The sequence below is a fragment of the Sturnus vulgaris genome, chromosome 13 (genome assembly GCF_052056855.1).
Source record: "Sturnus vulgaris isolate bStuVul1 chromosome 13, bStuVul1.hap1, whole genome shotgun sequence".
Classification (NCBI taxonomy): Eukaryota; Metazoa; Chordata; class Aves; order Passeriformes; family Sturnidae; genus Sturnus; species Sturnus vulgaris.
Genome location: NC_142255.1, coordinates 12,940,387 through 12,958,240, shown reverse-complemented (window position 1 = coordinate 12,958,240; position 17,854 = coordinate 12,940,387). Strand labels below are relative to the sequence as shown.

The window sequence follows — 17,854 nt, the reverse complement described above, 5'->3', positions numbered from 1 at the left end:
GGGAGGAGGATGCCGTGTCGGTAGGACCCTGCGGGCAGGCTATGTGTGCCGCTGTCGCTGTCTCTGCTGCCCGCGGGCGGTAGCGGGGATGGGGAGGTGCCGGTCTGCGGGCAGGCGCGGACCTCTAGCGGCACTGGAAGAGCCTGCCGGGTGCAGGGCGGGCAGGGTAGGGTAGGGTAGGGTCGGGCCGGTGTCACGGCTCAGCCCCGGGGTCCCGCCTGGCGCCCGGCGAGGACACTGCCCCGTCCTGGTGACGTCATACCGCACACCCAATGACGTCATCGCCACGCGCGCCCCGCCGGCTTTAAATTTTAAACCGGTGGCGGCCCCCAATCGGCTCGGTCCGCGCGCTGGCCCCGCCCGCCCCTCCTTCACTGGCCCCCGCCAATGGGATGGCAGCGCTGGCCGCGCGGCTGGCCAATCAGCAGCGAGCGCCCTTCTCGTCGTCGCGTCCCTCCGTCCTCCTGCTTCCTGTTCTCCACCAATGGGAGAGGGAAGCGAGAGAAGTGGGCGTGGCGGGAGCTCTGCGGCAGCCAATGGGGGCCCGTGCTAGGCGAGGGCGCGAGCGGCCGTACCGGGCGGGCGATGGCGGCGGCGGTGTGAGGGGCCTGCGCCATGTCGTGCTCGCACAGCGCCGTGTTCCTCCTGGACACCGCCAGCCCGGCGTGCCGCGAGCGGCTCCAGCGCGGCGCCCTCCGCCTCCTCACCCTCCTGGGCTGCCGCTTCGGTCTCTCCTGCCTCCGCTGGGCCTTCCGCTTCTTTGACTCGCTCGGCGGTCGCGGCGGCGCCTCGCGGGGCGGCGGATTCCGCCCGCCGGGGCCCCGCGCCTGGGAGAGGTTCGAGGAGGAGCTGGCGGAGCGGCTCGGGGCACGGGTCCCCGCCGCCCTGCCCGGCCCCGCGCCGCGAGCCGCCCTCACGCACAGCGGGCTCAAGGAGACGCTGCTCGACTTCCAGTGGGACCGCCCGGAGATCGCGTCCCCCGCCAAGCCGCCCCGCAGGAGCCGCAGGACGGGGCTGGCTGCCACAGAGCCCCCGGAGGCGCCGCCCGAGGGCTTCGTGAACGCCGTGTTCCTGTTCTCCCCTTGTCCGCACTCGCGGAGGGAGCTCCGGCACTTCGTGTCGGGGAATGATGCCCCCTCCTCCCTTGGAGAGCCGCCCACGGCGCAGGAGCTGGCGGAGAAACTCCTGCCCAAGAGTGTCCAGGAGTTGCTCGTGGAACAGAAAATCACCCTGTTCTGGGTGGACACTGCCGACTGGGCTCAGGTAACGAGGTTGGACCGCACAGCTTTCAGCTCTGAGCACTAGCGGGATATCTACCACGCTGCTTTCTGGCATAAGTAATCTTTGAGTGGTAGGGAACCGTGCCAGGTTTCACTTACTGCCTCATAATCTTCAGCAAGGGGCTGAAATCTGGAATGGAGTCATCCACGTGGAGACTGGGATACATCTGCAGTGGAGTAGCTGTACAGTGTTTATTGATGGGATGTCTTGTGCTTTGACTTAGGGGGGTGTTGTAGCTGTTCAGAATTGCAGATAAGCAGCCTGAAGTTCAGGTGTGGAGATACCAGATTAAAAAAATAGCTTGAAAATATTGCTGGCTTTTAATGCACCGTATTTAGATGCTATGTATATGTTTCACATGCCAGCTTTTCTGAAAAAGCACAATTTTTATTTGTTTGCATGAAAGCTCTCTCACTGCCAACCTTAACTTGTGACCTCTCTGTTACTTTTATTTCAGCTGATTGAATGCCCAGATCATGGTGGCTACTGGACAATGTTTGAAGTGATTTCTCAGATGGGAGGCACCATTTTGCCAGCTGAAACCTTGGTGCACTGTCTGAGTCACCCCAGGGAAGATGCTGTTCCTGGCTTCCTTGGAGACTCCAGGTTGCCAGTGCCACAGGCTGTGCCTTGGGCCACACTTCTGCCCCTGGATGCGACTTTGAACTGTTTGTTCTCCAGGCCATCCGTGCATCGATCAGTGTTTCCCCAGCAAGAAGGAACATTGTTTCTCAGCATGCCAGGTAGTAAAAAACGGAAAGAAAAACGTAGATGTGCGTGGTAGTAACCGATCTTTCATGCAGGGTCCTTGATGAGCTTTCTTTAGAATAGTGTGTGTAGAACTTTACATATTTAAAAGCCTAGGTGTTTTTCTTTTAAAGTTCTGCTTGTGCCCTACTTCTGATAAAAGAACTGTGAGCCTATATTTCTGATTTAGCCTCTTCAGTCTTCCATGCTCCTAGAAATATGGATGAGGAGCTCTTTGCTGGTTGCACCTTATAGAGGTGTACTCTCTTTTGCCATACAATTATTCAACTTAGCTAAAATAAGAACACAGATTAAAAGCCCCTTCCAGAGAAAACAGATTAGCTGTAAAGCAGCATGCAGTATGCATGGGGTCTTTCTTTAGTGGTGCTTCTATGCACTCAGCTCCTTGAGAGTCTGGGAAGGAAGTCAGTTCTGTAACACACTTAATGTATATTCCCTCTTTAATCTTGAACTCACTTTATTGACATAGAAGTTGTCTCTTCACCTAGATGGAGAAACCTTTTTACTTGCTTTCAGACTTTTACTTTATCCTATGCTTGCACAGGAGAGAAGAAGGAGGAAAGCTGTGCTGTGATCCTGGTACCTCTTGCCATGAGCCAAAGACAACTACATTGTCCAGTCAGCATCTTCCTGAAAGGAAGCTTGACAGGTTGGAGCTTGGCACAGGCTGGTCACTTCCTCACAGAGAGCTGGATACTGCAGAGCTCCCAGGCTGAGCAGGGAGAATGTAACAGGTCTCTGTTTCATCAGCTGTTGAGGAGTCTGATGGCTGAAGGACTGCACATGGTAAATTTTCCTCTTTGCCTTAAACTAATACCTGCTCTGAAATGAACTGTGGCAAAAGGGGTGGCAGTATCATGTTGTGAAGACAATAACAGATATTGCATTGCAAATTGCTCATTTGAAATGAAATTCAGAACATTTTTTTTTTAGATCATGTAACTCTATAACCTGCTTGAAAGTATCTGTGCTCCTTAGGTCTCTGTATTTCTAGATAATGTAAAGTCTTTTTCCCTTTTTTTTTTTCCTTTTAAAATGCAGATTGCTGAAGTATCTCTGTCTAAAACTTGGTGCCCCTGCACTGCTGTTCTGTCACCGCTTTCTGAGGATACTGCAGTTCTGACTGTGCTTGGTCCTGAGAAGACTGCTGAAATTCAGGGATGCAGCCTTGAAGGAGCTGTAGTGGAAGACTCTTCCCAAGACTGTGCTACTCAACTGCCAGAGATTGTGAATAGTGTGTTGAATAAAATTGACATGTCAGTGGAGGATTCTCTGACCAGTCTGGGTAAGTGTCAGGAAATGCAAAACTCTCCATCTTTTGATCGTCTCCAGATCTGCAGTGGAAAAAATCTTAAGTTGATGATTTTCTCCTGGAGGAGTCTTATTTTTGGGACTTGTTAATTGTGTCATCTGTAGCTAAGTCCTTGTAATGTGATGCAGAAAGAAATCTCTATGAGTGTGCTGAGAAATCTACTTTTACATGTGTGTTTTGTGTTAGAGTGAATCTTCTCATCTTCTGATGTACTGCCTATGAAATTGTCTCTCCAGGATCAAAAGTTTGGGAACCTTTCTCTTAGAGCTTCTGAAGGCTGGGACCTTCTGCCGTTTAGTTCAGCTTTTCTCATTTTTGTGTATCTGTGTGTCTGCTTACAGGAGAAGAAACTCCAGTGCCAGAGTGGGTCCAACGGGAACTGTCCCATACCGGGGGCTGGCATCCTTCAGTGCTGGAAGCGTGGTATCCTGCATCCAATGCATGTGGAGCAAGCTCAGATCTGATGGAGTCATTCAGGTATTTTTCTGAATGTCTCTGAGCAGTAATCAAGGATTTCTGCTTCCTATTAAGGGAGTATGGCTGTAGCATTGCTTAGAGTTCTAGAATTAAGTGCCTCTCTACTGCTTTTATTTTTGTACTCAGTTTACTGGTGGCTTATCTCTTTATGGAGTAACTAGACAAAAGAAACTGGGAACAGGATTTTTGTGTATCAATTTGCATGGATTAAAATCTTGTAGTTTCAGGAGTTGAAAATGTCACTTAAAAAGACCATAAGCTATTTGGGAAATGACAAATTTCAGTTTTTATGGGATGGTAAGATCCAATGCAAGATACTGAAGATGTGGTTGTGTTCTCACAGTTGGTGTTTATTTGGATTGAATAAGCTTGCTTTCTTCAAAGAGCTCGTTGAGTGAACCAAAAGAGCCTAATGCCAGGGTAGTTTAGAAAGCACAAAGCTGCTCATTTAATTTTGTGGTACAAGTCAATGCCACATCCATTGTACATTAATGTAATGCTTGTTTCCACATTTTAGGAGCATTTGGGTTTTCTGCATCTCCTAAGTCTTGGGGAACAGATGCTGGAAGAGTTACTAGTGTGTGCTACTTGCACTATATTGCTGCAGACTGCAATCTAGAGAAACCTTATTTCTGTCCATAGGAGAGAAGGGATATGCCTCCTACTCCCACCTTTTTGATAATGGTATTGTTCTTTCATATAGGCTCCTGCAGGTTCCTTGTGCTAACAGGAAGGATGATGCAGACCAATCTGATGTGGAGCTCTCAGAAAGTCTATCTGAGCTGTACCAGAGAAAATTCAATGAAACCTCTGCTGCAGCTGGACCAGGAAATAACAAAAAAAGACGTATGTATACTTTGGGATTATGTATGCGTGTTGGCAACGAAAGATGATGCATGAACTCCAGAGATCTGTACTCATAAGTAGTACCATGCTTTCGATTTTTTTTATTTAGGGACAGTCTCATTTACTTATTAGTATTAGGTTTGTCCTGTAGTAGAACTCAAATTATTATAATTCAGGGCTGTGCAGTGACTGACAAAGGTGTTAAAAACAGCATTCAGAGTTCTGCAGTTTAATTAGCTGTTGAAACAGGGACTGCTCCAACTACTAGCAAATATTGCAATCTCTCAATTTTGTTGTAATTAGAGAAATAAAACACTTTTTTTCTAGAAGAGTTTAATCATTGCATTTCTCTACACTAGCTACAGTTGACTTTACCCTAGCCTAATGTATCTGCAAGTCCTACTCTGTCAACTGTTTCTATTTCTGTGACATGAGATTGCTGCCTATGTATATAACTTTGATTAAACCTATGTAAGTTCTTAGGCAGAGCAGTATGCACTTGGCTTTTTATTTAAAGAAGTAGCTGCCTGCTACATTGGCTATGCATTGATTTAATGAAGAAATACCAACCATGTTTTCGTCTAGGAGGTTATTAAGTTCACAATAATACAGAATTTAGAGTTGTTCTCTACCTTGGATGGAGTTCCTTCCCCAGTGTGCCTGATGCTAGAACTCTCTCTTGTGGCATTGCAGGTGGTGTTCCCCGAACTCCAGTCAGGCAGAAGATGAAGACCATGCCCAGGTCCCTGCAGATGCTCAATGTAGCAAGACTGAATGTAAAAGCTCAGAAGTTTCAACCTGATGCTGTGCCACCAGCAGTGAATGATAAGGTTCCACAGAAGCTTTCAGCAAAAAGATTGGATGAAAAGGTGGAAGGAAAGGCAAAAGCACTTAAAATATCAATTGGTATGTGTTAAGTCCTGTTATCTTTCTGTCCTGCTATATCCCATGTGAACTCTTGATATTCTGATACAGGAGTCAGAGAGGATTTTTATGGAAGGGAGGGCAAAGGATAATAATGGAGTATTCAGTACCAAGGAGTAGATCAGTGTTTGAGTTTCTGTATCTTCAGCATGGCAAAGAATCGACATTTTTTCTCACCCTTCTGCTATTTAGTTTTTGATTCTTTACAAACAAGTGTTAGAGATGCTTTTGAGGTTAGCTTCTTGCCTTGTATCCATCTGGAAAAAGCAATGTGATTTACTTTTTAAATTTTTTTAACCAAAAGAAATAGAGGGAAGCCCTCATCAAGTTATAAGCAGAAATAAAGGGCATTTCTTGACTGCTACAGTAGCCTGAAAGTTTGCTGACCTTAAGCAAACTTTATAGGATTGATTTAGCTTATAATATGTCATGGGCCTGGACCTGGGACTGCTTCTGTTAGTGTGCTGTGCTCTCGATGCGTCATTGCTGGAAGAAATATTTATTATTATTATTTATTATTCTCCTCCTCCTTGCTTTAGCTGCAGTGAGTATTTTATCAGTGACACGTGGTGAACATGCATTTAGTTAAGGGAGATCATTTCCTTGCAGACTTCCAAACAGAGGAGGAGCTGCAGTTCCACTTGACTGCAAGCTACCAGAAGGCTGTTGCTGAGGGAATTCCTTCATCCGTGTGTGCCCAGAATATGATCATGGCCATTAAAAGATTCTTGAAAATACAAGATGCCAAAGAGAAAGAGGTAGGTAAGAGCATGTGGTCAGGGTTGTTACTGATCAGGAAGTTAGAATTTTTATTATTTTGGGCAACCTTTCCTTCATGTTCCCTGAAGTTTTATGTGGAGTTGCACCATGGTCACTGACTGCTTCTATCTGTGAGGACTCAATAGTGAAAAACTGGATGCTTGTGAAGTATAGAAAAATACAGTTCAGTTATCAGTTTACAACTTTGCTAAGTGTTATAAGATGTCTTTTCTTTACATTGCCCTCCTTACAAATTCTAATTTCAAAGACAGTACTTAAAAAAATACATTCTTGCAAACCATATTTTAAAGAAGTTTTTGCATTACATGGCAAATACAGGCCTGGCTTTGCCAGGAAAGAGAAATTTTTCAAGGTATTTCATACAATCTTTAGCACTATTTATAGGCTTACAATAATCTGAAACCAAAACTGGTAAACTTGTGATTAATTTAACAAAAACACTGTGAGAGACAAATCCAGAGTGAAGAAGGCCTGAAGCTGCGAGCAAGAGACCTCTGATTTCAAGCTCTAATTTGTTCTATGTCATAACTTTGCTACTGAAAGGAAAAGTAATTCCTTTCCTTGAAAGAAAAGGAAAAAAACTGAACTCTTTGCAAAAGAGTAGGCTGGGGGGATAACTTGGGAACAAGGGAGGAACCTGTGCCCTGCAGACAGGGAACAGTTTGGAAGTTCTTGCTGTCATTGTGTGTTTGCAGGTGGCCTGTGTGGGAAGAGTCAGAAAGCATCTCCTAAAGACCAGCAAAATGCTCAGACAACAGCATGGCTCACAGAAGGAGACCAAAGTCAGAGAGTATGAGACACTGTATTTACTTCAGTTTCTGAGATACTGTGGAGTTGGTTAGCAGTTTTTAATGGTGTTTTTTTTTGTACAATTGGAAAAGTGTTTACACGGGACAAATATTTCAAGGGGACTCTCTGGTTGCAGTAAAACCATTTCATTAAATGCAAATATACCCGTGCTGTGTGATAAGCACTGCAGCCTATATCTGGAATGAGGCATCTCCCTTGCCACCAAAATGAAATGCTAACTAAATTTTGCTGTCAAAAGGAACCACTTCCCTTCCCATTGCTTTTTTTGAGCACACCTTTTGCAGAAAATCTGCTGTTTCCCTTGGAAAAAGAGGTGGTGGATAATTACTTGTTTTCTTAGGTGCCGACTTCAGGTATTTTTGCGCCTTGAGTTGTGCCTTCAGTGCCCTTTGCTGCAAAATAACACTGAGGACATGGAGCAGCTGTTAGATGAGGCAAGTAAAGTATAAACCAGGTTGTCTTTCTGCATGGCACTAGAAATGCAGACCTGGAACCTGCTTTGCCTTTGATTTTACATAACAGTTTATATTCCTTATATACTAAAATATCTGCTGCTGCAGCTGTCACTCCTTAATCCATTTTGCCACCTGACTTTCTCTTCCAGGTCACAGATATGCTGCGCATTTTATGTCTGACTGAAGACCCAGCCTATCTTACTAAGTTTCTAGAGGAAATATTAGAATTGTAAGTTATTTAGCATGACTTATGTGTTGCTGGGAACCATGGTTTGGGTAGAATGTTGTCTGTGAGTAGATTGCAATCAATAGCTTTGATTTACTGTATCTTTGTAATTTTCAGAAGTTTAGATGTATTCTCTTTATTATGCCTATATTTTGGTTAAAGAAATGTAGCTGGTAAGCAAGTAAACTAATTAAAAAACTCAGTTGATATTCAGTTTGTTGATTTTAAACTGACATGTAAGAGCAAGGATTTAGCTCACACCTTAGATTTGAAATACCAACAGTTTTGAGGAGGGGTGTATTTCATGTGGTTCTCTCTGATGCTCCAGGTATATGAATTCTATACCGAAGACCCTTGGAGGTATTTATTATGGTCTAGGTACACAAATACCTCCAAAGCTGGCATCAGTTCTGCCTTCAGACTTCTTCAGTGATGACTCCATGACTCTGGATAGCAAATCTCCAGGCCTTCCTCCCTCTTTATCGTCTATCTTAACTCCCGGTGTTGTTTGCACTGAGAGTGATCAGCTGGAGGAGCTGCGCACCAGATCTGCCAAAAAGAGAAGGTAGTAATTCCAAACAGGAGACAGCTTTTTGTTCACTATAAAATATACTGTCTTTATTCTGTATTTGTATCTTATGCAAAAGTAGATTGCAGGAGCATCTTCCGTGGGACGAAAAGCATGTTATGCTGTGCAGTAGCTGATCTATATTGTTAAAGTTAAAAGTGATTTACTGGAGATCTGTCTGTTGGGGATTCTGTGTTCATATTAGCAAATTGTGAATGAATTCCAATACCAGCCTGAGGAATAGCTTTTTATATTGCAGATCATATCCCAGTGTTGTAGTAAGTGAGGTATCAACGTAGTTTGCAATTTGAATTTAGGTAAACACTTTCTGTCTCTTGAGTCACCCCCCAGTTTAATTGTCAGTAGGTTGATAACTGTGCTTTTGATCTTATTTTAACTTAACTTTTATGTATTTTCTAAAGGAATAACTTGTTAGCCAGACACAGGAGCATGACAGAAGCACCACAGAACTTGCGTCAAATTGAGATTCCCAAGGTAGCCAAGAACCCCATCAGAAAGGTAACATTCTTCCAGAAGAATTATCTGTGAGTTGTGATGCTTGACTGCAAAAACTTTTGCTCTGTATTCCTTTAGTAAATGTGCTATATACAGAGATCAAATTGTTTCGAAGGAGAACTTGAAATAATGTGTGGTTCAGAGCTTACAGTTAATGTTCATACTTAAACATGACATTGCACTGCTGCTGAGGCTGATTGCTCATTTGTTTCAGGACAACTCGCGTTCCTACCTTGCCACTGAGAAGTCCCAGCAGATGCCTTTGCTGCAGAAAGAGGCAGTGCAAGGTATATTGACTTCTGACTTTTTCATGGAAAGGTGCATCTTCAGCACATGTTGCCCCTGTAAATTTTACTGAGCCATGATGAAATTATGCTGAGGTGTGCTGGAAATCTGAGGGAAGTTTTGCTGAGTTGTGCAAAAACTTTGAGGGGAAAAAAATGTGCACTATTCTGTGTACTCATACACAGAAAACTTAAATTTCGTGTCCTCAAAAGAAAACCTTGACTCTTGAAATTATTTCCATCTTCTCTCTCCTGAAAAGAAAATGGGGACAAGAATGAACTATCATCTGAAAATGGGAAATATCCCCACAAATACTTCATAAAAATAAATCTCACATGTGTTCTTTGAACCAAGATGTGCTTTAGTTGAGATTTTGTAGTGCACCTAATGTTCCACATGCGACATTGTCTGCTTTTTCTGCTATGGCATCTGTTGTAGCTTACTGCTGAAATAATGCAAATAATACAAATTCAGAAGAGAAGGCTGGAATGGATTTAGAAGAGGACATGTTCGGTAGCAGAAAATACAGCTTTTCAAATCTTTTTAGCCTCTAAAAAGTTGTCTTTCCATGCTGATATATTGTTCTATTCCTAGTGGCCTGACAAAATTACCTTCTTCTTTGCCTTGTAATCTGATCCTGTCTTGCTCTTCTTGCCTCACAGAGGTTACGAAGGTAAGGAGGAATCTCTTCAATGAAGAGATGCTTTCACCATCAAAAAGGTCGCTGAAAAAGATGCTTAGAAGCCAGTCAGTATCTGCTGTGGAAGGCCTGAAATACAAATGCACCAGTGAAGGCAACAAAGGTAGGGTATGACTTGCACATGTAGGATTGTTATGGAAGAGCTTTTGTTAAAATTCCTATTTTTTGCATTCTCAGTTCTATGAAACAATTATGATCTGTTTTTAATAAGGATAAAAGCAGGTCATTGCTTTGGTTGGAGGGTGAATAATGATGGTATTGAAACTGAAACCTGTTTTTACTGAACTCTTTACATCTCATAAAGAAAGTTAAAGTTAAAAATGCTTGGTTGAAAAAGGATCTGTGAAATAAAGACAAAGAATGAAATTATCTCAGTAGGTTAACTATGTCTGACATGGTACTACTAATAATAATACACTAATAATATTGAGAGAGTGGGAGGGGGGTGTAGACACTGGACTGAAATAATGATAGCTTATGAGTGCTGGGAGACAACACAGAGATTCTATATTGACTGTCAAGCTTAAGCCTGTACAAAACTGTATTTATTTATTTGTTCCAAGTGCTCTATAATTGTGTGATGTTACAGCTCTTGCATGATTTTTAGATCATCGCAAGTTATTGACCAAGAGAGTTGCAGAAACACCAGTACATAAACAGGTGTCCAGGAGACTCCTACACAAGCAGATCAAAGGCCGGTGAGTTCTTTCTGAATTTCTTCAGTAAATATGGGCTATCTAATTAATGGCTATGAGCAGAATTACCAGGTATCGTTGTAGGCAAGAAGATCTTCACTTAAGGCAGTAAGAGAACCGGTGGAGGCTAAATGCCATTGCTTGAGTGGGGGGAAATACTGCTTGCTTCGTCCTGAAAGTCAGGCTGCTTTATTTCTTGCAGCTAAGGTCTGTTTAGGTTCAGTTGATGATTCAAGGGCTTCTGAACAAAAGGCTCCTGCTGTATTTTGTGGACTCCAGGCTGAATTGTAGCATTTTCTTTCATGTAGAACTGTTACCTGTACACCTAGGGACCTACCCATTCTTAATTGCATGTCAATAGGAGGCAAAGTGCTCACTAATTGCTCACTTAGAGTAGCCACAAAGCAATATGTTGGTGTAGAACAGAGCATTGCTTTTCAGTCTTTGTGGCAAGTTCTGTTCCTGTAAATGTGCTCAGTATGCTAAGCCCACAATGTCTGTTGTTTTTCAAGGTCTTCTGATCCAGGTTGTGACACTGGTGTTGTAGAAGAATCTCCAGAGAAGGCCATATATGGTAAGCACCGATTTTTTCATGAAAGGTGGTTTGGCTGTGTCGTAGCTCTTAAGATGAATGTGCTTTGATTTGGCTAATTCATGAGAAGTCAGTCCAAAAGTGTTGTACTGTTCTGTTTTGACAGAACCACTTGCTGCTCACTGCTTTAACCACTCTGTACAGTAGAAGTTGAGAAAGAGAGGTAGATAGTAAGTCTTTTAAATGAAAAATGTGAAGGACTTGAAGGGTGAACAAGATTATGAGCTGCTACATTTACTGTCAAACCAGTACATACTTATTTTTAATGTAACTTCACCATGTTGTGCTGTGACCTTGCTCTGATTTCTGCTGTAACAGCCACCTGGCTCTGGGAGTGTCTCTTACGCTGGCTATTGCTGTTCCTTTTCCCCAGAAGGGAAATAAAAACCAGCATGTCTGGGCAAGCAGGAAAATGGAATTGGTAGCAAAAAGAGACAAGAGCTTTAACACATCTTTTAATTTGGATGTAACTTGCATTGAGCATGGCTTTTCCCAGCGTTCCTTTCCGTATAATTGTAAAGAGGAATAAGAGTAATCATGAGATAGAGGAGGAACATCATACTTTAGAAGGAAATTTGTATGCATAAATATTCCAAATCCTCAAGAAAATGGAACCTTTTCTTCACCTGCTTGCCTTCCGGGATGAGATGGGTTTCTGTAGAAAAGTTCCTTCTGAGATTATGTTCCTTGCAGTTGTGAAATGTTCCTGATGATGTGCCCATTGCTGAGGGGCAATTGCTCAATCTCCAATGTCCTTGCCTTTTCAGAAGCAGGTTTGAGAAGAAGCCCACGCATCAAACAGCTGTCTTTGAACAGGACCTGCTCTGGTGCTTTCTATTCCACTACACAGCCCAGCTCAAAAAATTCACAGCACCTCCACCAGAGTCAAGAAAAGGAGAGCTGTAAACTGCAGGATGTAGAAGGTACAGAGTGGGATTTGAGCAGACTGATACTGCTGATCTGAAAAGCTGGCATGGATAGCTCTGAGTTTGATTTGATTTGGCTCTACAAGAGACTGTAAGAAGCTAAGAGCTGTCATGTAATATCTTCCGTAGATAGAAATTCATCCTCAGTAATTATTTTTTAATTGGTAATCTGAATTTTGAGGATGGTAAGGCAGCTATTTCTATGATGAATTCACTGCCAACTTAACAAACCAGTCAGGCCCATCTAACAGAATACCACTGATTGTCAGTCTGCATTCCTTAAATGCAGTGAAATCCCTGTAAAATATGGGACAGAAATCCTATAGCTTACTTTCAGTCTACTCTGTGGCAGCATAAAGCAATGACTGATGGGATCTTCTTTGCAGGCTTTCTCAGTAGGATTATCAGCTAAAAATGGTGACATTTAGTTCTTTATATTCTAGTTATTAGAATCCTTAGTCATGAACCAGAACTATCTAAAGCTACAAGCTATAAATAGAATAAGAGACTGAGGTATTTTATATCTTTTTTTTACCATTGGAGCACTCTTTTTAGAGATGGATATTAATTTCATAATGGGAAATAACAATAATTCCGGTGATGCTTTAACACTTGGTTAGAAAAGAACATGCCAGGGATATGAGCTTTTTACACTACTTTTCCACATATCTGATAGGATTCAGACAATTGTGGCACGTTTATATTAGTTAAATTGTACTGTTCCATTTTTTAGGCCTTAAGCAGCACTCAGAGAGCCCCCCTGTCCAGACTCCCAAGAGGTTTTTCTTTGGTGCAGTCACTGACATGTGTAGTCCTGCAGTGAAGCATTCACCGGGGAGGAGGAGAACAAGAAAAGATTCCTTACACTTGGAGGAGCTTCCCTCATGTCAGGTAGAAACAGTTACCTCCCTTTCTCTTTCTTCCCATCATCATTTTCTCCTCCATTCATCAGCATCTTAAATTTAGTGTTCGTTAAGTCTCATCCAATGGATTTTTTATGTTTCAAATCTTGGGAAGTAAATACGAAGATGGATAGATAATACTCTTTATTTTATTATTCTTCCCCTGCAGACTCCTAGAAAAGCACCTCATAAATTTGCCCAGAAGCCACTAAATTCTGCCAGTAAGTTCCCAAGGCGATCGCCTCGCACTGTCCACATGACACCACAGAAGCTGGAGAAGACACCTGGCAAAAGTCCAGCAGCTAAGCAGACTGTAGCTAAGTGTTTGGGAAAGTACTTTTCTCCTCCTGCACAAAGGGTCAAGTCTCCATCTGCACTAACTGACAGCAAGAGAGTAAACTTACTGCAAGTAGCTGCTGAGGACTGTTGTGCAGCACTAATACTTACCCCTCCTTGCAAAGACCCTGGCTTGCAAACACCAAAACATGAAGGGTTCACAGGGCTCAATGCCTCTGTATTACCTCCAACAGATTCAAATCCAACTGCTTCTTCTTCCCCCTCTGCCAACCAAGAAAGGTGTTTTACAGAACTTCAGACTCCAAGACGCTCCTTGAGATACCTGTCAAAATTAACATCTCCAGTTAGTGCTCGGAGGCAGATCCTCACAAAGGAGATTCAGGTGCAGTCAGATCAGTTATCTGAAGCACCTAAAAGGACACCCAGGAAACTTGAAGGTCCAGGTTCAAAGTTATGTACCAGCCCACTGAGTACAGAAATACCTCAACTTGCTGCGAGGCCAGAGCCTCTCTGCAGTTCTCCACTCCGTGAAAGTTCCACAAACACTGTGACAAGCTGCTCTGCTTCCTACAGGCAGGCTGGGGACTCTGACTGGGAACCCGGTGCATCTAAACCATCTTCTCAAAAGACACCAGGTATTTCAGTGAGGTCCCTGCTTCACACATCCAAGCAGGCCAAACGTGAACCAGGTTCTAGAGGAGAGAGCCTCACATGTGCAACACTTAGAGAAAATGAGAACAATCATCATGATTGTGGTGATAACTGTTCTGTAGAAAGCCTTCAGCTTCATCAATCCCAAGTTACTGAAAATACTTCTGTATTGGAGAAAAATAAACAGATGGATAGAGTGTCTCAAAAGTCTCCTTCAAGGGAGAACTTGGAAAACCGTTTGTCTCCAAAGCCTTTTGCTGGAGGGCAGGAACATGCACAGAATGCTGAGAGAGACTGTGAGCCATCAGTTAAGGGGGAGAACTGCAGTGCAAACACCTGTGAGTCCTTCCTAAGTGATTTGCAAACAGCTAGTGATGACTTGGAAGCAAGAACTCTGCTGAGGGAAGAATATATGGGACTAAAAGCTCCAAGTGTGAAGAGACGCTTCAGATCTGCCCTGAAAACATTACCTCCCGTGCAGAAGTCTCCTCCTGCCTATTCCCTGCGCTGCACTGCAGACAGGAGGCAGCGGGAGGCTGCGGCACGCATGGGAGAGCCACAGTTCACAGCCAAGTTCTCCACTCCTGAAAGTCATTGCAAACTTCCTTCTGCCAGCTCGCCGACGTACGAAGTGGAAATGGAAATGCAAGCTTCAGGCCTGCCCAAGCTTCGCATTAAGAAAATTGGCTCTTGCTCATCATTGGAAGTTCAACCTGAATCAAGTGCCAGCAAACCCAAGGGAGGAGAAAGCCCCTTCAGTGATTTTGCTATGACCTGGTGCAGCAAGCACCCAGGAAAACTAGCAGCTGCCTGTGTTTCTCCATCCTGCTGCCGTTCTTTCCATAGTACACCTGGGAAAGGTGCAGGACAGACCTACATATGCCAGTCGTACACCCCAACAAGCTGTGCCTCTGCTGTCACCTCCCCGTTCCCCTTGGAGGCAGGAGTTCTCCGGACACCTTCTCCAAAGCAGAAGGGGAAGACCACTCCTGATGCCATCAATGACTGGCCTCGGAGGAAGAGAGCAGCAGGCAGCACTGCTAATGTGAGCTGTGGTCAGAGCGAGAGGAATGCTGATGAACGGACACGGGTGTCAGCAGGCAGAGAGAAAACCATGAGGATCTCAGAACACTGCAGCAGCAAAGTAACAAATACTCTTGGGGAATTCGAACTGGAAGGGATTTGCAGGCTCCAGGATCAGGCATCTCCTAGTGACTCTGAGCCGAGGGCTGATGAGGACTCTGCCGTGGGAACTTTTGGCTTGAAATCTCGGAAGCGAGTCTTTACTTACCTGTCACCAGAAAAGGAGGAGAATCACAGTGCCAAGAGATCGTGTACTGATAGGGGCAGCTTGGAGCTCACTGGCTTTTCCACAGATGAGGGCAACAGAAATAAATCAAGGACAGACTGTGTACTTCCTGAGAAACCAGGAGTGTGTGCTCTCAAAACACTGGAGCACCACAGTTCTCTAGGGGATGATGATGTCTTCCTTCTGTCAGGTAATTAAATGGCATGAAAGACACTCCATTGAAATTCAGATGTGGTTAAAAATGGAGGTTAGACTAAAACAAGAACACAGTTGTTGTCTGTGTAATTATCTGAGGGAGAGTGGCTTGTAGATGATATGGAAGATAATTATGTGCAGAGGCAGACTGGATATGAGGAGTATTAATGATGGAAGAGAGAGCAGAGAAATATGAAAGACCAGGCGGCTGGGGGAACTAAAAGGAAGGTTTGAGAACTTGAGAGAGGATCCCAGTTGCATCCAGCTGGTGATTTGTTCAGGTTTATGTTGATGCCACTGGTTATTTCTGCCCAGCATCCAGCTCTGAAGCCAAAAATCTTAAGTGTAAAGCTTTGCTACTTCAGTGCTTCAGACTGGAGTCTTGGTGGGGTTAGTCCTGTGGATGTTGGTATTTATTGGTGCTCCAGTTGTCTCTGCCTGTGATGGTGGGCCCCTTGAAAGGAATGATTCCCTTGCTAGCAATAATATATCAGTAGGTGTATAGATCTGAGCTGTCTCTTTGCTTTTGCTATGGATTCAGACACTTCAGCTAATCTTGGTGAAACAGGCTGTTCAGCTCTGTAAACAAGGCCTTGTGAATTTCAAATACTTAATCCAGTATTGTAGAAATTACAGGGAGCTGTGGCAGGTGTGTTCCGTAGTCATTGCACTAAGCTTTGGTGTCTGTTTTCTCTTGCAAGATTTGTATACAGAGGCAGTGTCTTACTCAGCATTATCACAGAAAAAAGGCCAAACCTTGAAGCAACATTAATCCATATTCAGGACATGAAGTAATACCAGTGCTTAGCCTTAAGATAGTCCTGTAAGAGACTTTCTGTACCTACAGAACTTGTGTTTATATTTTTAGATCATTGTGGCTGTAACAGTTTTCTTTCAGGAAATGTGAATTACCTGTGTTTAATACAAGTGAAGTGATTTTCTGCTAAGCTAGTTAAAAAAATTTAATGTGCTAAGAGCTGATTCCAGACTGCCATTTACCTTTCTCAAATACTAAAACATCACTAATGCACCACAAATGCTAAAACAGCCTCCTGGCTCAGGCTGTACTTAAAACACCACTGTGACAGCCTAGAGTTTGTTTCAGATAAACTCAAAGTATCACTTACACTGATGTCAGTTTTGAGGTAGCATAAAGGCTGTGTGTGATGTTAACATTTGAGTTGTTGAGTGGTTTTGCTGCAGCATCTCCCTGTGCTTCTCCAGGCTCCACTCCACCCTTGAAGAGTGGACTTTCTGCCAGCAGCCTTGTAGCCCTGACCCAGTCTCCCCTGCTGTCCCCACCACCGGCTCAGAGAAAGCGTGTTCGAGGTAAGCACAGGAGAGGAGAGGCTGGGCTCTCTGCTGGCCTCCAGCTAATAAGAACAAAATCATGCTGTGCTAGGGGTCGGGCTCTGGGCAGAAAACTTGTGACTGTATCTGCCACTGCTGTGTTCAGTGTCTCAGTCTCACATGCTTACAAGAAACTTGGCATGAACTGGGAAGTTTGGGAGGAAAGGTTGCAATGAAGAGAGCAGCTACATGGGAAGTGCAACTTCCAGTTCTTGTCTCCATTTGGTATTTGGCTTCTTGGAATCACCAGTGAATTCTGATAAACTGTGGCTTTCATGTATTCTTTCTGTTGTTGTAGAAGAGGAATCTGATGCTGTCCAAATTACTGCCAACCAGGAGCTGTCTCCATTCCACATCATGGTTTCCAGGAGGCATCGCCTTAGCAGGACTTACTCAAGGAAAAAGCTGCTCAGCTGAAGTTTGGAGCCAGACCAGCATGGAAAACTTTGTATTATCCCAGCTGTACAACACACCTTTTAACAAAGACTGGAGTTTGGTGCTGGACTGGAGCTGCCTTGTGTTGGTAGGAGACTGGATGCAAGCACATGGCAATAGAAATAAGGACCACTCTAAAAAGTTACAGTTTCTTCCATCCATTCAAAGCCTAGCTTGGTCTTTCTGCTAATGGAAGCTTAGAGTGAGTTCTGCAGTGAAGGTCCAGTTCTCCCAGGTCAAGAGGGAGAACTGCCACTTTTCTACAGCTTTCTTGTAAAATAAACTGATATGAATTTTCATTGTGTCCTTTAATCCAAAATCTGTCTTTGGCTTGAGGGATGGGGGCTGCAGGAAGGAGGATGCTGGAGGCGAATGGGTACAGAACAAGCTGCCTGCTCCTGCTGTGTCTTGTCCTGATACTAAATGGATCCCTCTGTTAATTGCATCCAGTTTGCCATGGCTTAGTGGAAAATAACAAGTGGATTAATTAATTAGCCAAGTGCCAAGAGTACAGAAAAGGAGAAATATAATTTAACTGGGAACATCTTTGTAGA

General features: G+C 43.8%; 1 protein-coding gene across 1 annotated transcript; it reads left to right on the top strand.

Moving 5' to 3' along the window:
- The first annotated feature begins 615 nt into the window (after positions 1 to 615).
- TICRR (TOPBP1 interacting checkpoint and replication regulator) lies at positions 616 to 17,599 on the top strand. The gene is made up of 22 exons (XM_014886339.2): positions 616 to 1,263; positions 1,739 to 2,024; positions 2,594 to 2,835; positions 3,091 to 3,334; positions 3,703 to 3,838; positions 4,542 to 4,684; positions 5,378 to 5,590; positions 6,218 to 6,366; positions 7,084 to 7,178; positions 7,539 to 7,632; positions 7,803 to 7,882; positions 8,208 to 8,444; positions 8,870 to 8,966; positions 9,178 to 9,250; positions 9,911 to 10,051; positions 10,556 to 10,646; positions 11,156 to 11,217; positions 12,003 to 12,158; positions 12,895 to 13,052; positions 13,233 to 15,510; positions 16,740 to 16,844; positions 17,164 to 17,599. Exons 1-22 carry the CDS (start codon positions 616 to 618, stop codon positions 17,280 to 17,282), a joined length of 5,847 nt encoding a protein of 1,948 aa, XP_014741825.2. The 3' UTR covers positions 17,283 to 17,599.
- The last annotated feature ends 255 nt before the right edge of the window (positions 17,600 to 17,854 follow it).